A 15,210-nucleotide genomic window follows, 5' to 3' on the forward strand; every position below is an offset into this window, starting at 1 on the left:
GTTTATGCTAATTGCTCGATTAGTGGCTGGTACTGGTACTGGCAAACTGGTACGAGTCGTATTATTAACTAGTAGTTCCTGAGTACTACTGGGTTTTTAAAAATATATAATAAACTTGTAACTGTGAAAGTAACCAGCGCTGAAAGTCTAACTTTTTTTCGTGGTATGGTCAAATTCATGACGTCTGGGCATTTGTTATAGAAACATAGAATCAAAAGTAACTCTTTTAGTGCTGCTATCTTCACAGTGGTCAGTGAATTCCTTATGAGGAACACATACGTATTATCACTTTGTAATGTTACACCCTGTAGATATCACGATGTACGCCAGTATACTCATATCATAACCCTGTGGTACCGCAGCAAGGCAACGACGTGGAGCTGAAGCCGCTGGGGTCGCGGCAGCTGCGGCGCGCGACGTTCACGGTGCACGAGGGCGACGCCGCCGGCCCGCTGCGCTTCATGGAGGTGCGCGACGACGGCATCATACTGCGATCCACGCAAGGTACACCACTTAGGTTCCGTACCCAAAGGATAAAAACGGGACCCTATCACCAAGACATCACTGTCTGAGTGTCTGACCGTCTGTCTGTCTCCAGTAGGGCGTCGCCGTCTAAACCCAGAGGTCGCGGGTCCAATCCCGCCGAGATGCCTCTGGGTCATCTATCGATAATGTTATTAGTAAGGAATAAGGATACATTTAATGCACTTAAGATTTGGTTGGGTCTCGGAAAAGGAAATAAGATTTACCCCGGAAAAATGTACTGTTTCCACATTTAAATAACGTAATCCGCAAATAATTTCAAATGGCATCACTATTAACTATTTAAACTTATTCGTCGGATCCGCTAGTTATCACAAACTAATATTACAAAGGCGAAAGTTTGTGAGTTTGTGAGTTGTTACTCCTTCACGTTTAAAGGCTGGAGCACTTTCGATAAAATTTTCCATGATGTTAGCTGAGATCCTGGATTCGCGAAAAATCATATCTTAATATATATATTTCTTGTGTGCGTGTGTATGTGACTGAACTCCTCCTAAACGACTGGACCAATTTTGATGAAATTTTTTGTGTGTGTTCGTGGAGATTCGAGAATGGTTTAGATTTACAGTTTGGTCTACTGGAAAATGTTTTTTTAATTAATTTCTTATTTATAAGGAGTTGTTGATTTTGGAATGTTTTACATTAGATCCGGCGGACGGCGCTATCATCGCATTCAATATTATTCTATTTCAATTTTAGTTTGTCCTGACAGATGGTGCTACGATTACTTAATTTGAAAAAAATTTTGTTATTCAATTCATGTGCTGATTAAAATATTAAATAAATAACACATAGGCTACAATTTTAACCGACTTTCAAAATGGGGGAGGTGTTATGTTCGTTTTCTTATATTCAACGATTACTCCGCCGTTTGTTAACCGATTTTCAAAATTTATCTTAATATATATATTTCTTGTGTGCGTGTGTATGTGACTGAACTCCTCCTAAACGACTGGACCAATTTTGATGAAATTTTTTGTGTGTGTTCGTGGAGATTCGAGAATGGTTTAGATTTACAGTTTGGTCTACTGGAAAATGTTTTTTCAATTAATTTCTTATTTATAAGGAGTTGTTGATTTTGGAATGTTTTACATTAGATCCGGCGGACGGCGCTATCATCGCATTCAATATTATTCTATTTCAATTTTAGTTTGTCCTGACAGATGGTGCTACGATTAATTTGAAAAAAATGTTGTTATTCAATTCATGTGCTGATTAAAATATTAAATAAATAACACATAGGCTACAATTTTAACCGACTTTCAAAATGGGGGAGGTGTTATGTTCGTTTTCTTATATTCAACGATTACTCCGCCGTTTGTTAACCGATTTTCAAAATTTTTCTTTTGGTATATAGGGTATCATCCCAATTTGGTATTATATTCAGAAAAGTGGTGATCTGATGAAGGATCCATAAGTAATCGAGGGAACTCCTCAAAACTTATAGGGAAACATATGGTGACTTCGGTTTCGTGAGAAGTATTCTAAGCATATGCTACCAACAAGTAAGATTTTGCACCGAGATATACCTGGTATACCGTGGTTCGGAAGGTGCTGAGAGAATTCCTGATTCTTTATAGATACAAGTTTGGGAGTTTCGGCGTTGTTTTAAGAACAGAAAGCATATGCTACTATGCAAATTACATTCTTCATCATCATCATCATCATCATCACTACCATATTATACCATTTCATAGTCTTTTAGATCGAGTCTCGAGTTTGTCAAGCGATAATTAAAAAAAATTTATATCTACCTAATATTATAAACCTGAAGAGTATGTTTGCTTGAACGCGTCAATCTCAGAAACTACAGGTCCGATTTAAAAACTTATCTCAGTGTTAGATAGATCATTTATCGAGTAAGACTCATCATTTATCGAGAAGGTTATATTATATTATTACTCTAAGACTAATACGACAGAAGAAACTCAGGAAAATGTGGGAAAAACGGGGGAAATATTTTTTATGGGAAAATGTACCTACGGATTCTGTAAAATTTCTAATTTACGCGGGCGAAGCCGCGCGGGACATCTAGTTATACTGTAAATATGCAATTTACTTTCACTAAAAATTATATAAACAGGTAACACCGCTGGACAGCGCTAGTATTCTATAATAGTCATGTAATTTATAGGTGCCATAGTGGAGAGGTGGTGGTACGAGCGGCTGGTGAACATGACGTACAGCCCCAAGATCAGGGTTCTGTGCCTTTGGAGGAAGAACGGCGGACAGACGCAGCTGCATAAATACTATACGAAGAAGGTGGGTCGAGTGTGGAAGAACGAGTGTAGCTATACAAATAACATTACGATCTAGTGTAGTAATAAGCTTAAATCTAAACTTATCAATGCATTATGAACAGGGTTGGCGAACCGATGGCACGTGTGCCACCAGTGGCACGTGACATGAAATTTGGAGCAAGCCACTGGTTCCAAAACTAGTATCGAAATTTTTTTTTTTTTTCAACAATGAAGGTTATAGAATATAGATCCTTCTTTGCATAGTAGGCAGTAAATTAGGCAAATTTTGAAATACGCATAGGATCACAAAAATATCGAATGTCACGTTTATGACTTAACTTTAATTAACTGAATATTTCTTTAGAAAAAGGGCACATTAATACGAAAAGGTTCGCCAGCCCAGCTATAGAATTTACTAACGCCTCCAAAGTCCAGTGTTTTCACTCGTCGTTAGTTTTGTTAGCAAACAGATAAATAAAGTTTCGTTTTTTTATATATATAATATTATGGATTTTGTTGAATCTTTTTGTGGAGTCCTATTAAATACCACAAACAAATATCAAAGCAATATCTCAAATCCATTGCGGGATATCTTCGGGCGCAACTCACGTATGTCATTGTGTTCGCGCAGTGTAAAGCGCTGTACTACTCGATCAAGGAGGCAATGGAGAAGAGCGGGCGGCGGCAGGACGCGGCCGAGCTGGGGGGCGAGTTCCCCGTGCAGGACTGCGCCACCGGCGAGGGGGGACTCATACAGGTGACCAATTCTATAATATCAACTATAATTAACCGACTTCAAAAACAGGAGGTTATCAATTCGACCCGTACGTATGTAATATTTCTGGAACTGCACAGTTTTCTTATACGGTATAAATATGTTACTTGTTAGTCTACATCAGCGTCTGAACAATTGTTATTTTTTAATGTATTATAATTTATAAGACAGAAGGTGAGACACGATTGTTATTTTTTAATGTATTGTAACAATTTGTTCCATATTTAATAAACTACTTAAACAAGAAAATAACATAAATATAGAGCTCTTATAAACAAGGATGAATTTCTTGAACATATTATTATTATTTTATCAATAGGTCGTCATGCGTGACGACTAATCATAATAAAATCTTCAATTCTTACAAATAGATAAAAATTACAATTAATGATATTTTTATATTTTATATTTATTTTTTAATTTAAGTTCTACATTTTTTAATATAGTACTTTTAATTACTAATTATATTATAGAGTGACCGTATTATATTTAACAATGTTCAGATAGGTGTTTGTTACGTTTGCTATTGTTACACAGAATTTGTTTTAATTATCGTTTAAATGAATTTAACTTGTCAGAAAATATACAAATTTCAGGGTAATTAGATATGGCGTTGTAGGATCTGCACAATCTTCTGAGCGGTACATAGTGACCTAGATTTCGGCACGGTTCTGGCAAATTTAACATTAAACGGCTTATAATTATTTTTCTAGGTAATCTGACAGGAATATTTATAGGAATTTTGCTTAAAAGTCTATCATTATCAATAACACCACTCAGAATCTTGTGTAGAAAAATAATTTCCAAGTATTTTCGACGATCAAAAAGCTAATGCAGATTAAAATATTTTAATCTGTCGACATAATGGGTTAACTTACTGATCAAGCTATGCTTGTAAGATAAATGCCATAAGAATCTTTTTTGAACTTTTTCAATACGATTTGAATATGTGGCATAATGTGGATTCCAAACTGGGCTGCAGTATTCAAGCTTACTACGCACTAGAGCGTTGTATAAAAGTATTGATGTTTTTGGGTTCCTGAAAGCTGTGGAGTTCCCTTTAATAAAGCCCAGCATTTTAAACCCATGTGATACGATTTGATCAATATGTTTGTTCATTTGCAATTTGGTGTCAAGAGTGATTCCAAGGTCTCTGATCTCTTTAACCTGAGATAATTGGTTGTTATTTGGTAAGTAAATAGGGAGGAATTAAGTTTACGGGAGAAGCGAAAATGAAAACATTTGTTGGTATTTAAGAGGATTCCACACCGCCATTTTTTCCATACAAACGTTGTCCCCTGTTTCCTCCCTGGATAATGCTAGTAGAGTTATAATTTTTTTCCTGAATATCTACGGCCACTAATACAATGTCCCTATGTTTTCTTTTTTTTCATAATTTAATTATTAAATAAGATATGAACGTTCAAAGACCCAAAAAAATGGCCAGATTTTCCACTGTGTTCAAACGTCCAGAAAACAGATTTGGATAGATTATACAAAAAAAGCAAAACATAGGAACACAGCTCAAGCCTTTTTTTAATCTTTAATGAAAAAAGTACTTAAATCGGTTAAGTTTTGGAGAAGGAATCAGGGGACAACGAATCGTTGATTTTCTGGATTTTCTGCAGTTGTCTCTATCGCGTTCTGCGGTATAGGCTTGAGGTAAGGGAGACAGCTATAGATATTACACGTACTTTTTTTTCATTTCTCTAGCCGCTGTGGTATCCTCTTAAGGTCATTTGGTTGGCTTCGCACCAGACGGCTAGTCTATTGAGATCACTTTGAAGGTGGAAATAATCGATTTCTTTATTAATTAGTTTGACTATTTTGAGGTCATCTGCGTATAAATGAAAGTCGGAATATAGAAAACATAAAATGATATCATTAATAAAAATATTTAAAAAAGGGGACCTAATCTAGAACCTTGCGGTACTCCAGATAGAGTAGGAAACGGCAAAGATGAAAAGCCATTTATTACTACAACGGAAGATCTATCAGTTAAATATGATTTTATCCAGGCCAGGATTAAACCACCAAAACCAAACGAGGTTATCTTTGTTAAAAGTCTACTGTATGGAACTTTGTCAAAAGCCTTAGAGAAATCTGTGTAGATAACATCTACACAGTTTTGGCTATCTATTGAGTCTTTTTTGTTGTATTAGGTATTGTTAAACTAAGGGAATACTGAAGGTTTTATCACAATCCCTTTAGTAGTTTTTGAGATAGGGAATTTTAATTTTTAATTACGAACAATTATTAAAGTTGATTTTATCTTCTTAAAATACTTTTTTATTTTAAATTCAAGACAGACCGACCGACAACTTTTGGTACTATAGTAAAACCGCTTTAAAAAATTTTACTTTATGAATTGTCAGCAGTTGCATACAAAGTTGAGACATGTTCCTTGTAAAATTAAACGTCTGGGTTACCCATACAATAGAGCAATTTTTTGTAACTACTCTCCGTGAAGATTGATTCTATTCGTATAATAAAGCGTTAATGGTTTACAATACGCGTTAATTGTTACATTCAGCGAATTAGTGACTAATCGCAGGGGCCAAATATTACAGTGGACGGCTGGGCTGATTGCATAGAAATGCCGATGTTTGAGATATTTACAAATACTACGGCAATCCAAATCTTAATTCCGATAATGTTATATGTCTATTGTCTAGTGCCTACATAATATTTTATATACTACTTTTTCAATAATGTGTACTGAAGGAGAAGAGGATAATATCAAGAAAATATTGCATAAACTGCCCTGTTCCACAAAAAACTACAGTTATTTCACACCGCTGTTTTCTGTGTATACTGTATAGTTTAACATATTTTCTAACAGCTAACTACTTAAAGGTGTTAAAATGTTCTTGTTATTCATATTATTATTGCTTAATATTCGAAGGTGTGCATGGAAGGAGTCGGCCTCCTGTTCCACCACAGCAAGGTAAGCTTGATTTTTGATTACATTTTTTACTACTTTTGTCAGCTTTTTTATTGTAACTTTATCTACGGTATACCAAAACGAGGCGCATCTCGCGCATCTGTTTCGGTGATATCGTTTTCTTTGATTCAGGTAAGGCTCAGTGTTCGCGCTTACATTGGACATGTATAATATTTATCTATATAACGTCGTCCGGTCGGTCGGACGACATATCGGACCGGGATCCCGCCCCGGCCGGCGAAAGCTTCTTGTCTCAGTATTGTGTTGGTGACGTTAGTGCATCGCGTCCTCCATTAAATCCGCTTGTAACGACGGGTTAGCATCTCGGGGTCGATTGAGACTTCAGTACTTATAACGCCAAGCCGGAAGTGAACCATACGACAAGAGTCTCGCGCTCGTTTACGACTCCCGATAATATACGAGTAAGACATCGTCACACAAGGACCACTCAAAGCTTCCTATTGAAATAAACCAGTGTTTAACTAGCCTCTGCCGAGTCATAGGCGCTACAGCCTGTGCTACCCACTCTATCTCTATTTCTCCCACTCTCCGAGCAAATCATCGTGGATGTATACCCGCTTTATATTACCGAACATTTAATAGCTCGGTAGGGTCGATGAGCGTATTTTTGTCCTTTCTTTAAATTAATTCGGTGTAATAGCTAGTTTTTTTTACATTTTAAGGTTAACTGTTGTCGATCCAACTTCCATTTATTCTCCATACAACATTATGAGTGTGCATGTGCTATCTGTCTGCCAGGCGGGGGCGGGCGGGCGCGCGGCCGGGGGCCGAGTCGGCGGCCCCGCCCCCGCCCGCCTCCCGCGCCACGCCCGCCCCGCTCCGCTAGGAACTTTTGAGATGGTCCTTGACACGCGCTCGGCCGCTCTCAACTAATGTCTTGTTTTTGTCTGTTCTACCCTTTCCGGACACGCCGAACTCGCGCCGCTGCGCTGAAGGATTTCGAGGTACTCAGTGCTCCTTTAGACTCGCCCTCGCGACGATCGCCGCGCCGGCGCCCGCGGGCCCGGCCGCGCTCCGCGATGATCGTTCGGGGCCGGAGGGCTTTACTTGTAGTTTGAGGCTTACCGATTGTTTTTAGCCGTTGTTAGCGTTATTTTAGTTGTCCCGAGTGCGGCGAGCGCCCGCGTGCGCGGTCGTGCATGCACATAGACGCCCTTTGTTTATTTGTTCGTTACCGCACCCGTCAGCTTGCATAAGTATCACGGATCGTCCGGCGAGCGGGTCCGATCTCTCGTTCGCACGACACTCGCCGAACTAGTCGAGCTCCTCCACCCGGAACCCGAGCGCCCGCTCGAGCTCGGCCGATGCGAGTCGACGAGGTCAGTCGACAGTCGTAGAGCATTCGCCATCTCACAAGTTCCGGCTCACGCTCCGTCGCTCCGCCCCTCCCGCGCCCGCCTCCCGCCTCCCGCGCCCCGCACACCCCCCGCACACCCCCCGCACACCTCCTACCGCCGCACCGCCTCCTAGAGGACCCGCCGATGTTACAGTAGCGACTGTTTAGTGTTCAGTAGTGTCCCGAATCCACGGTCCATCGCCCGGCACGGATAAATGGCGCAGACGACAGTCAATACGTATCCCCACGCGCATGGCCAGTGTTGCTCGACACTGCATGACACGTCTAATGCTTGCACGTCAACACGTCCAACCTACTGCACCATTTATTTCTGTGTCGCATGTCTGCATGCTCGTAGTCTCGTAGCCCGCCGGCGATTTTTTACATTTTTTAAACTTTTGTCAGCATGGTAAGTGGGGCCCTAAGAGTGATGATAATCATTATTTAGAATCAAAAACTCACGTCCATTTTCTGTAGTAAACCATAGATATTAATGTAGTACCTGCATAAACTATAATGTATGCTGTTACACGAATATAATATAATACTTACTTATCACTAACCTACCTAATATTTACAAGCTTCGTTCTTACAATCTTGCCCCCTTGTAGCTCACATATTGCAGCAAATACATTTTTGAAGGTTTATATTACTACTGGACTCTCCTGGACTATCCTGACTTATAATATTATTCATAAACAAGGCATATTCCTTGTAAAAAAAAATAGCCGCTGGCTTTGCACTGTATAGATCACATAGTACGTACTAAACTTAATATAGGGGTTTTCACTGAGAGCGCTCAAACTTGGAAATCACATAAACAACCAGTCTATGCTGTAGCTCAGCAACTTCAAAAACATATTTTTGCGTTCTGTATAGCAAGTACATTTATTATTTGTGACATTGATACCGTGTAACCGATTATAATTTTTTTAACCCTCATAAATCAGGCACAACCAAGTTGCTACGGACGTGCTACGTAGATGCTTCATGAGTACAACGTTGGTGCTACGTGGCACTACGTGGATGCTACGTGGTAGAGCTTATCCAATTTAAAATGACGCGCCCCTTTTCCTTATTCACAGTATAAAATTTTATATAAACTATAATTTTGTTCAAGTAGTGGGGTCATTTCATGTTAGATGAGCTCTACTACGTCGGTGCTACGTGGGTGCTACGTAGGGGCTTCGTGGTACTACGTAGGTGCTACGTGGTACTACGTGAGTGCTACGTAGGTGCTACGTGGTACTACGTAGGTGCTACGTGAGTGCTAAGCTCAAAACGTTGGGCAGATAAAGATTTTGATAATAATAAAAATCTGTACTTATGCGTTACTGAAGCTAGGAAATTCCATTAGTAAAATATTTTAATTATGAATGCAGAACTATTAGGTTAAGCTTGAGCAATATTTTATTTATTAATTTAAAACACTTTATGCAAATATTTACATAGGCGGGCTTAATGCCGTGTGGCATTCTCTACCAGCCAACCTTAGGGTGATGATGAAAGTGTAGAATAGGCGCATTCTAAGACTGAATTGGTTAAGACATTAATATACATAAATAGTTATATAATTATTTTATATATACAATGCAATAATTTGTTACTAAATTGAGAGCGTCTCTATTGAGAACCCCTATTTATAGAATCCGATAGAAATTGCTTGTTAGACCATTGTCTATGAGTTGCGATTGTTCTAATATTGTTACTTTTACTTCGCAGTTTTTCGTTCGCCTCGACCACATACGGAAATGCTTTACGCAAAATGGTGGCATCTTCGTGTTAGAAGAATTCAGTAAGTAACATAATGTTATAAATTAAGAAATCTTCTGGACCTTTATTTGAATTGCACTTGATTTTGATAGCGAAATTAGAGATAAAAACTTCTCAATATACGCAATGCGTTATAGGTAATTATTAAGGGCCTGTTTCACCACTTAAAAAGTGCCGAATAGGCTAAACTTATTTGACAGATGCTCCATAATCTATCTGTCAATAAATCTCATGTGCTTTTGATTTTGAATAAGTTTAAAATTATCAAATGCATTATGACTAAAAGACTAGGCAATATAACCATACAGTTTTTCAGATATAAAGTTTATAAATATATTCTTTGTAAAGTAAGTATAACATTTTGCTTGCAGACCCAAAGACGAGACAGATTATACAGAGGAAATACAAATCTATAATGGTGAGTATAACATTACAAAAGAGTTGTCCCCATCCTGTTTTTTTTTTCATTTTTATTGACCAATATTCTATTTTGTAGGCAGAGAAAGTAGTACTTGATCTTCATCGTTTCTTCTCGATATGGCTTACTCGGTACTATCTAGTAGTCGAGATCGGTGGAGCAAATCATGCACCATACGTTTCATAGCTCACGTTGATGTATGTACCCTGTCTTGTTTTTTTTTTCTTTTTAATACCTCTACATATTGTATGTAAGCTTTGCTTCTTATTTGCTTCCTCTTTTGAGCGATAAAATTATTTTCTCTATGTTCACAATTTTATATAGGATCTTTAGGTAGGTAATTTATATACAGTAATATTTAAATAGGCATCGTTTTTTCATATTGCATAATATTTATTAAATAATACGTTACGAAACTTTTAAAATATTTTGTCCAATTTCAAGTTTTATGATTTTTTTATACTTTACTATTCTCCGTGTTCCGCTTCTGTTATGTGATGGTTGAATTGTTTTTCCTATAAAAAAACTACACTTTCCACATACAAAGAATCAAATATCTTTTGTAGGTAGCGTTCGGTAAATTAAGAGAATTTTTCTATTTATCTCTCTTTCTGTTACCTCTACAGGGTGTAACAAAAATAAGTGATAATATTTTAAGGTGTCTACGTGTTCCTTGTAGAGAGTTCACTGTGAAAGTAGCAGCGCTGAAAGACGAATTTTTTTTTTACTTTTGTATGGGCAAGGGCCCGAGCGTCACGAGTTTCCCCATACAAAAGTACAAAATTTTCAGCGCTGCTACTTTCACAGTGAACTCTCTACAAGGAACACGTACACACCCTAAAGTATTATCACTTATTTTTGTTACACCCTGTAGAGGTAACAGAAAGAGAGATAAATAGAAAAATTCTCTCAATTATAATATGATTACAACATAGGGCAATTGCAATTAAAACCTGCTACTAATAAATAAATGGGTGCAAGGAAATAACTAACCATACTCACCTAAACTAATGAAAATAGGTAAATGGTTTCACATTGTACTTCTAACAAACGTAATCTAACAACCGCACTCGAAGATACTTAATTATTACTTAAACCTAATGAAGTAGTGTACGTCATCATCTGTATTAATTATCATTTAAGGGCCTGTTTCACCACTTTCTAATAAAGTGCCTAATAGGCTATTCATAACTTTTTTGGCAGATTCTCCATACTTGATCTGTCAAGTTAATTGGTGGATAGCCTTATCAGGAAGTGGTGAAACAGGCCCTAAGTAAAGTTAACTAATCATAAAATATCTCAAAGTGCGGCAGTTCAACCTTCATATACAAAACTAAGTGATACCTACTACTTTAGGGTATGTATGGGTCCCGTATATAGAAAAACTGTGAATGTAGCAGCACTGAAAGAGTAACTTTTTTCCAATGAAGCGACATCGTCATGTTTGACAAAGCTTCTAAATAAAGAAAAAAAAAAAAAAAAAAGAGTAACTTTTTTAACCTTTGTCTAGAAAATTCATGACGCGGGGGTGCTTGCCCATACAAATCACAAAAATTTTTTTGCTCCTTCAGCGCTACACTTTCGCAGTGGACTCTATATACGAAACACATATACACTCTAAAGTATTAGTTTTGTTACACCTTTTATACTCGAAAAGAGTAAAATTTGACCCTTTACTTTTTTCAGGCGGACCAAATCTGCTACGCTGTGTTGTGTGTGTTCTCGTACTTCGCGGCGGGGCAGGAACAGAAGAAGGCGATACTGGAGCAGGCCGCGCGCGTCACCGCCACCACCACCACCACCACTACCACTAAACCTACGCAGGTAAAACTTATATTTTAAGTATGTCTAAGTGCTTGTTCAGACACAGCGGGAACCGCGTGGTTTGGACCCGCGCGATTGAACCGCTCGCAGCTTAATGCTATGCCGTTGCGCGTTGTAAGTATTACAACGTTTACACTTAACCGCTCGGTTTCTGCACGGGAACCGCGCGGTTCTCGCATGTCTGAACACCACTAAGTACGCTACACTATAGTTTGTGCGTTTTATGATGATATGCGTGACACATTATAATTGACAATAGTAGGGAAGTTACCTAACAAAAATTAATCGATAGTTTAAAAATATCGAATCACTTCGTAAAGGAATTGCAATCGAAATTATCGACTTCGTACTGACATTTCAGTGGTGCCGGCGATTTAAGATGGCCGCCCTTTTTTATCTATTTGATTTCGATTAAACAGAGTCAATCTCTATTGACATAAGTTCCGTTTCATGCATATGACATTTTTCAAATGTTTTCGTAACAATAATTTTATACTCCTATTTCACAGTTAATATTTATAATTTTTATTAATAAGTTAGCATTTAGCATCTTTTCATTTTTATTCATTTACAATTATAGGAAACATTTGTTTTTGTATATGGAATATAATTTATTACATTTTGATATTTTTTGTTTTCTTGTAAAAAAAACCCGTAGCAAGGAACATGAAAACTGTCACCCATATCATCTTAGAACGCACTTAGAACGCACAAACTATAGTGCCCTTTTCACCAGTCGCTCCCTAACAGTCAGTCACACACAGTCTCCAGTGTATTGTAAGTGTAGCGGCCATTAATTGTATCTGCAAAGATATATACTTTTCATCAATAAGTTTCAAAATAATGAAAACAAAAACGGTTGTATTATTTACTAAGTAAACTTAGTCCATTGAAATGTTTAACAATAATTTAATGTTACAATGATTTGTTGCAAAACAATTTGCTACAAATTATGATTTTACAATTTAATGTTTTGTAAGTTTCCGAGCTATCGCGAAAATCGTGTTGTCCCCTTTTTCTCAAGATGGCGGCCGGGGGACAAGGGTGGCGACCCCACAAACTTGAGGTTAAGCTTCTGTTAACCTAAAAATAAAATTGCGTCCTCTAATAAATGCAAAGCTCATGTAACATTTCAATGGACTAACTACGGACTTTTTATATTAATTCAGAGCGAGGGGAAGGTGCAGAGACTTGCGGACCGCGGCGGAGAGGCGCGGGCGACGGTCGTGAGGGGCACCGCGACCGACATCTCCATAGCGGCGCACCGCGTGCCGCCCGACAGGCAGACCCCGCCCGACAGGATGCCCCCCGCGCCCGCGCCCAGACCCGACGCACCCCGCGCCACAGACCAAGTAATACAAACCATTATAATATTTAAAAAAAATAATATTAAGATGAGTCCGAATAACCTTAACCTTAAATGAGCCGAAGTGAAGTAGTAGATAATACGCCCTAGGCGACGTCATAAAATATTGTTAGTACATTATAATATTAGTACTTATTCAGTTCAACTCATGAGTCATGAGTCTTCACTTTAACACAGGTGACGGAGCAGGCGGCCGAAATCACGCGCGAAGTCACCGAGCTCATACGCGGGGTCTCCGAGCCGCGGAGTCAGGAGAGGACTCCGGATGCGCAGCGGAAAGAGCGAAGCGAGTATAAGTCGGAGCGATGTGAGCAAAAGCCGGAGCGAAGCGAGTATAAGTCAGAGCGAAGCGAGCATAAGCCAGAGAGAAGCGAGCATAAGCCGGAGCGAAGTGAGCAAAAGCCGGAGAGAAGCGAGCACGCAGCGGCGCAGCGGACGGAGAGCTTGCCGCCGCGCCGGCCGCCGCCGCCCGCGCCACCGCACCAGCGACTCAACAGGACGATGTCGCAGGCCTCTCCACCCAGAACGCACGAACTACCAGCGGTAAGATTGTTCTTAGTTATTCACTATTCGTATAATATTAAACATACTGTATTACTTCCTTCCTTTAACTGTTTCCATGAAAACGTATCGAGACGATCTATCGCAGCAATACAAAAGTTTATTTGTCAAGTGACGTCACGCTATAATTATTTTAACGTTCGTTTTATTTCGATAAGTATGGTCTTACCCTTAGCGGGCCCCTAGATTATTAATTTTATTGTACAATATCACGTATTGTGCAATATTATTGACCGTCTAGGGTTGATATTGAACGAGCCCGCCTTTTAATCTTATCGTCAAATAAATTGTTCAATAATATTGTTCAATGATGTTCCACAATATAATAATCCCATCAAAAACATCCTGTAAAAAACCAAGTCTCGCAACTCAGTTTTTATACGGTAAAAATTTATGAGATCCATGCAATACCAAGTCGGATATAAATTATCCGACTTGGTATTGCATGGATCTCATAAATTTTTACGGTATAAAAACTGAGTTGCGAGACTTGGTTTTTTTACAGGATGTTTTTGATTTATTCAGTCCCTACCTAGGGGACCTTCTGTCTCAAGTGGACATCGCATTGTTTAGTATAATTATACTATACTGTATCATACAGCACTACAGGACTGCATCAATCGCATGGAGCGCAATAGACTAAACAATCTAATAATACAATAATTAGTTATGTATAAATTGTAAGATACATTGTGTTTTCATGCGATGTCCAAGTCGATCTATTTATTTAAAATGTAAAAGATTTTTAATATTGATATGATAATAACTTACGTACTAACTTGAGACATAAGGTCCCCTAGGTAGGGACTGAATAAATTAACCGACTTGGTATTGCATGGATCTCATAAATTTTTACGGTATAAAAACTGAGTTGCGAGACTTGGTTTTTTTACAGGATGTTTTTGATGGGATCTCACTTCTTTTTGTAGAGTCCTACTTTTCTCCTTTTTGGTACCTTTTACTACTCTGCCGTGGTATGACTATAATGCCGTTAACTACCAAAACCTACTTTTAAGTTATGAGTAAAAAACGCGGTAAAACTTTAAACCTATGTAACTCCTCAATGACAAAACCGATTTGAGATCAAAAAGCACCAGAACATACATAAAAGAGATACTTAATATCTATTAATATGCGATCTTCTTAGAATTTATTTATGAATTAAAAAAAACCCGTTTTTCGTTTTAGTTCAACATTAATGTTTCTTTCTTTCATCTATAATTTGACATAAATGCCGTTACGTATACCTTAACGGCATTTTAGTGTTTCTATTCTTAATAAAAACGTTGTCTATTAAAACACTACAAACATTTTCTCATATGTTTAGCTAAAATGTCGTTATAGTACATAACCCTGATTTAGCTTAATATCAAGTAATACAGAACTAACTTATGTTAGTCTTTAGTGCT

General features: G+C 38.2%; 1 protein-coding gene across 15 annotated transcripts in view; it reads left to right on the forward strand.

The window, feature by feature from the left end:
* Nucleotides 1-15,210, forward strand: part of LOC121728618 (MAP kinase-activating death domain protein) — a 70,023-nt gene that overhangs the window by 46,087 nt on the left and 8,726 nt on the right. For 10 of the 15 annotated variants that reach the window (XM_042116796.1, XM_042116806.1, XM_042116804.1 and 7 more), the window contains 10 exons: nucleotides 363-504; nucleotides 2,678-2,805; nucleotides 3,415-3,540; nucleotides 6,464-6,505; nucleotides 7,459-7,467; nucleotides 9,582-9,654; nucleotides 10,004-10,050; nucleotides 11,737-11,874; nucleotides 13,044-13,226; nucleotides 13,418-13,783. In XM_042116796.1, coding sequence (XP_041972730.1) covers nucleotides 363-504; nucleotides 2,678-2,805; nucleotides 3,415-3,540; nucleotides 6,464-6,505; nucleotides 7,459-7,467; nucleotides 9,582-9,654; nucleotides 10,004-10,050; nucleotides 11,737-11,874; nucleotides 13,044-13,226; nucleotides 13,418-13,783 — 1,254 coding nt within the window. Of the gene's footprint in view, nucleotides 1-362; nucleotides 505-2,677; nucleotides 2,806-3,414; nucleotides 3,541-6,463; nucleotides 6,506-7,458; nucleotides 7,468-9,581; nucleotides 9,655-10,003; nucleotides 10,051-10,128; nucleotides 10,248-11,736; nucleotides 11,875-13,043; nucleotides 13,227-13,417; nucleotides 13,784-15,210 lie in introns of those variants that run through there. The other 5 variants (XM_042116798.1, XM_042116809.1, XM_042116811.1 and 2 more) reach the window with 2 other exon arrangements.

The sequence above is a fragment of the Aricia agestis genome, chromosome 7 (genome assembly GCF_905147365.1).
Source record: "Aricia agestis chromosome 7, ilAriAges1.1, whole genome shotgun sequence".
In the NCBI taxonomy this organism is placed as follows: Eukaryota; Metazoa; Arthropoda; class Insecta; order Lepidoptera; family Lycaenidae; genus Aricia; species Aricia agestis.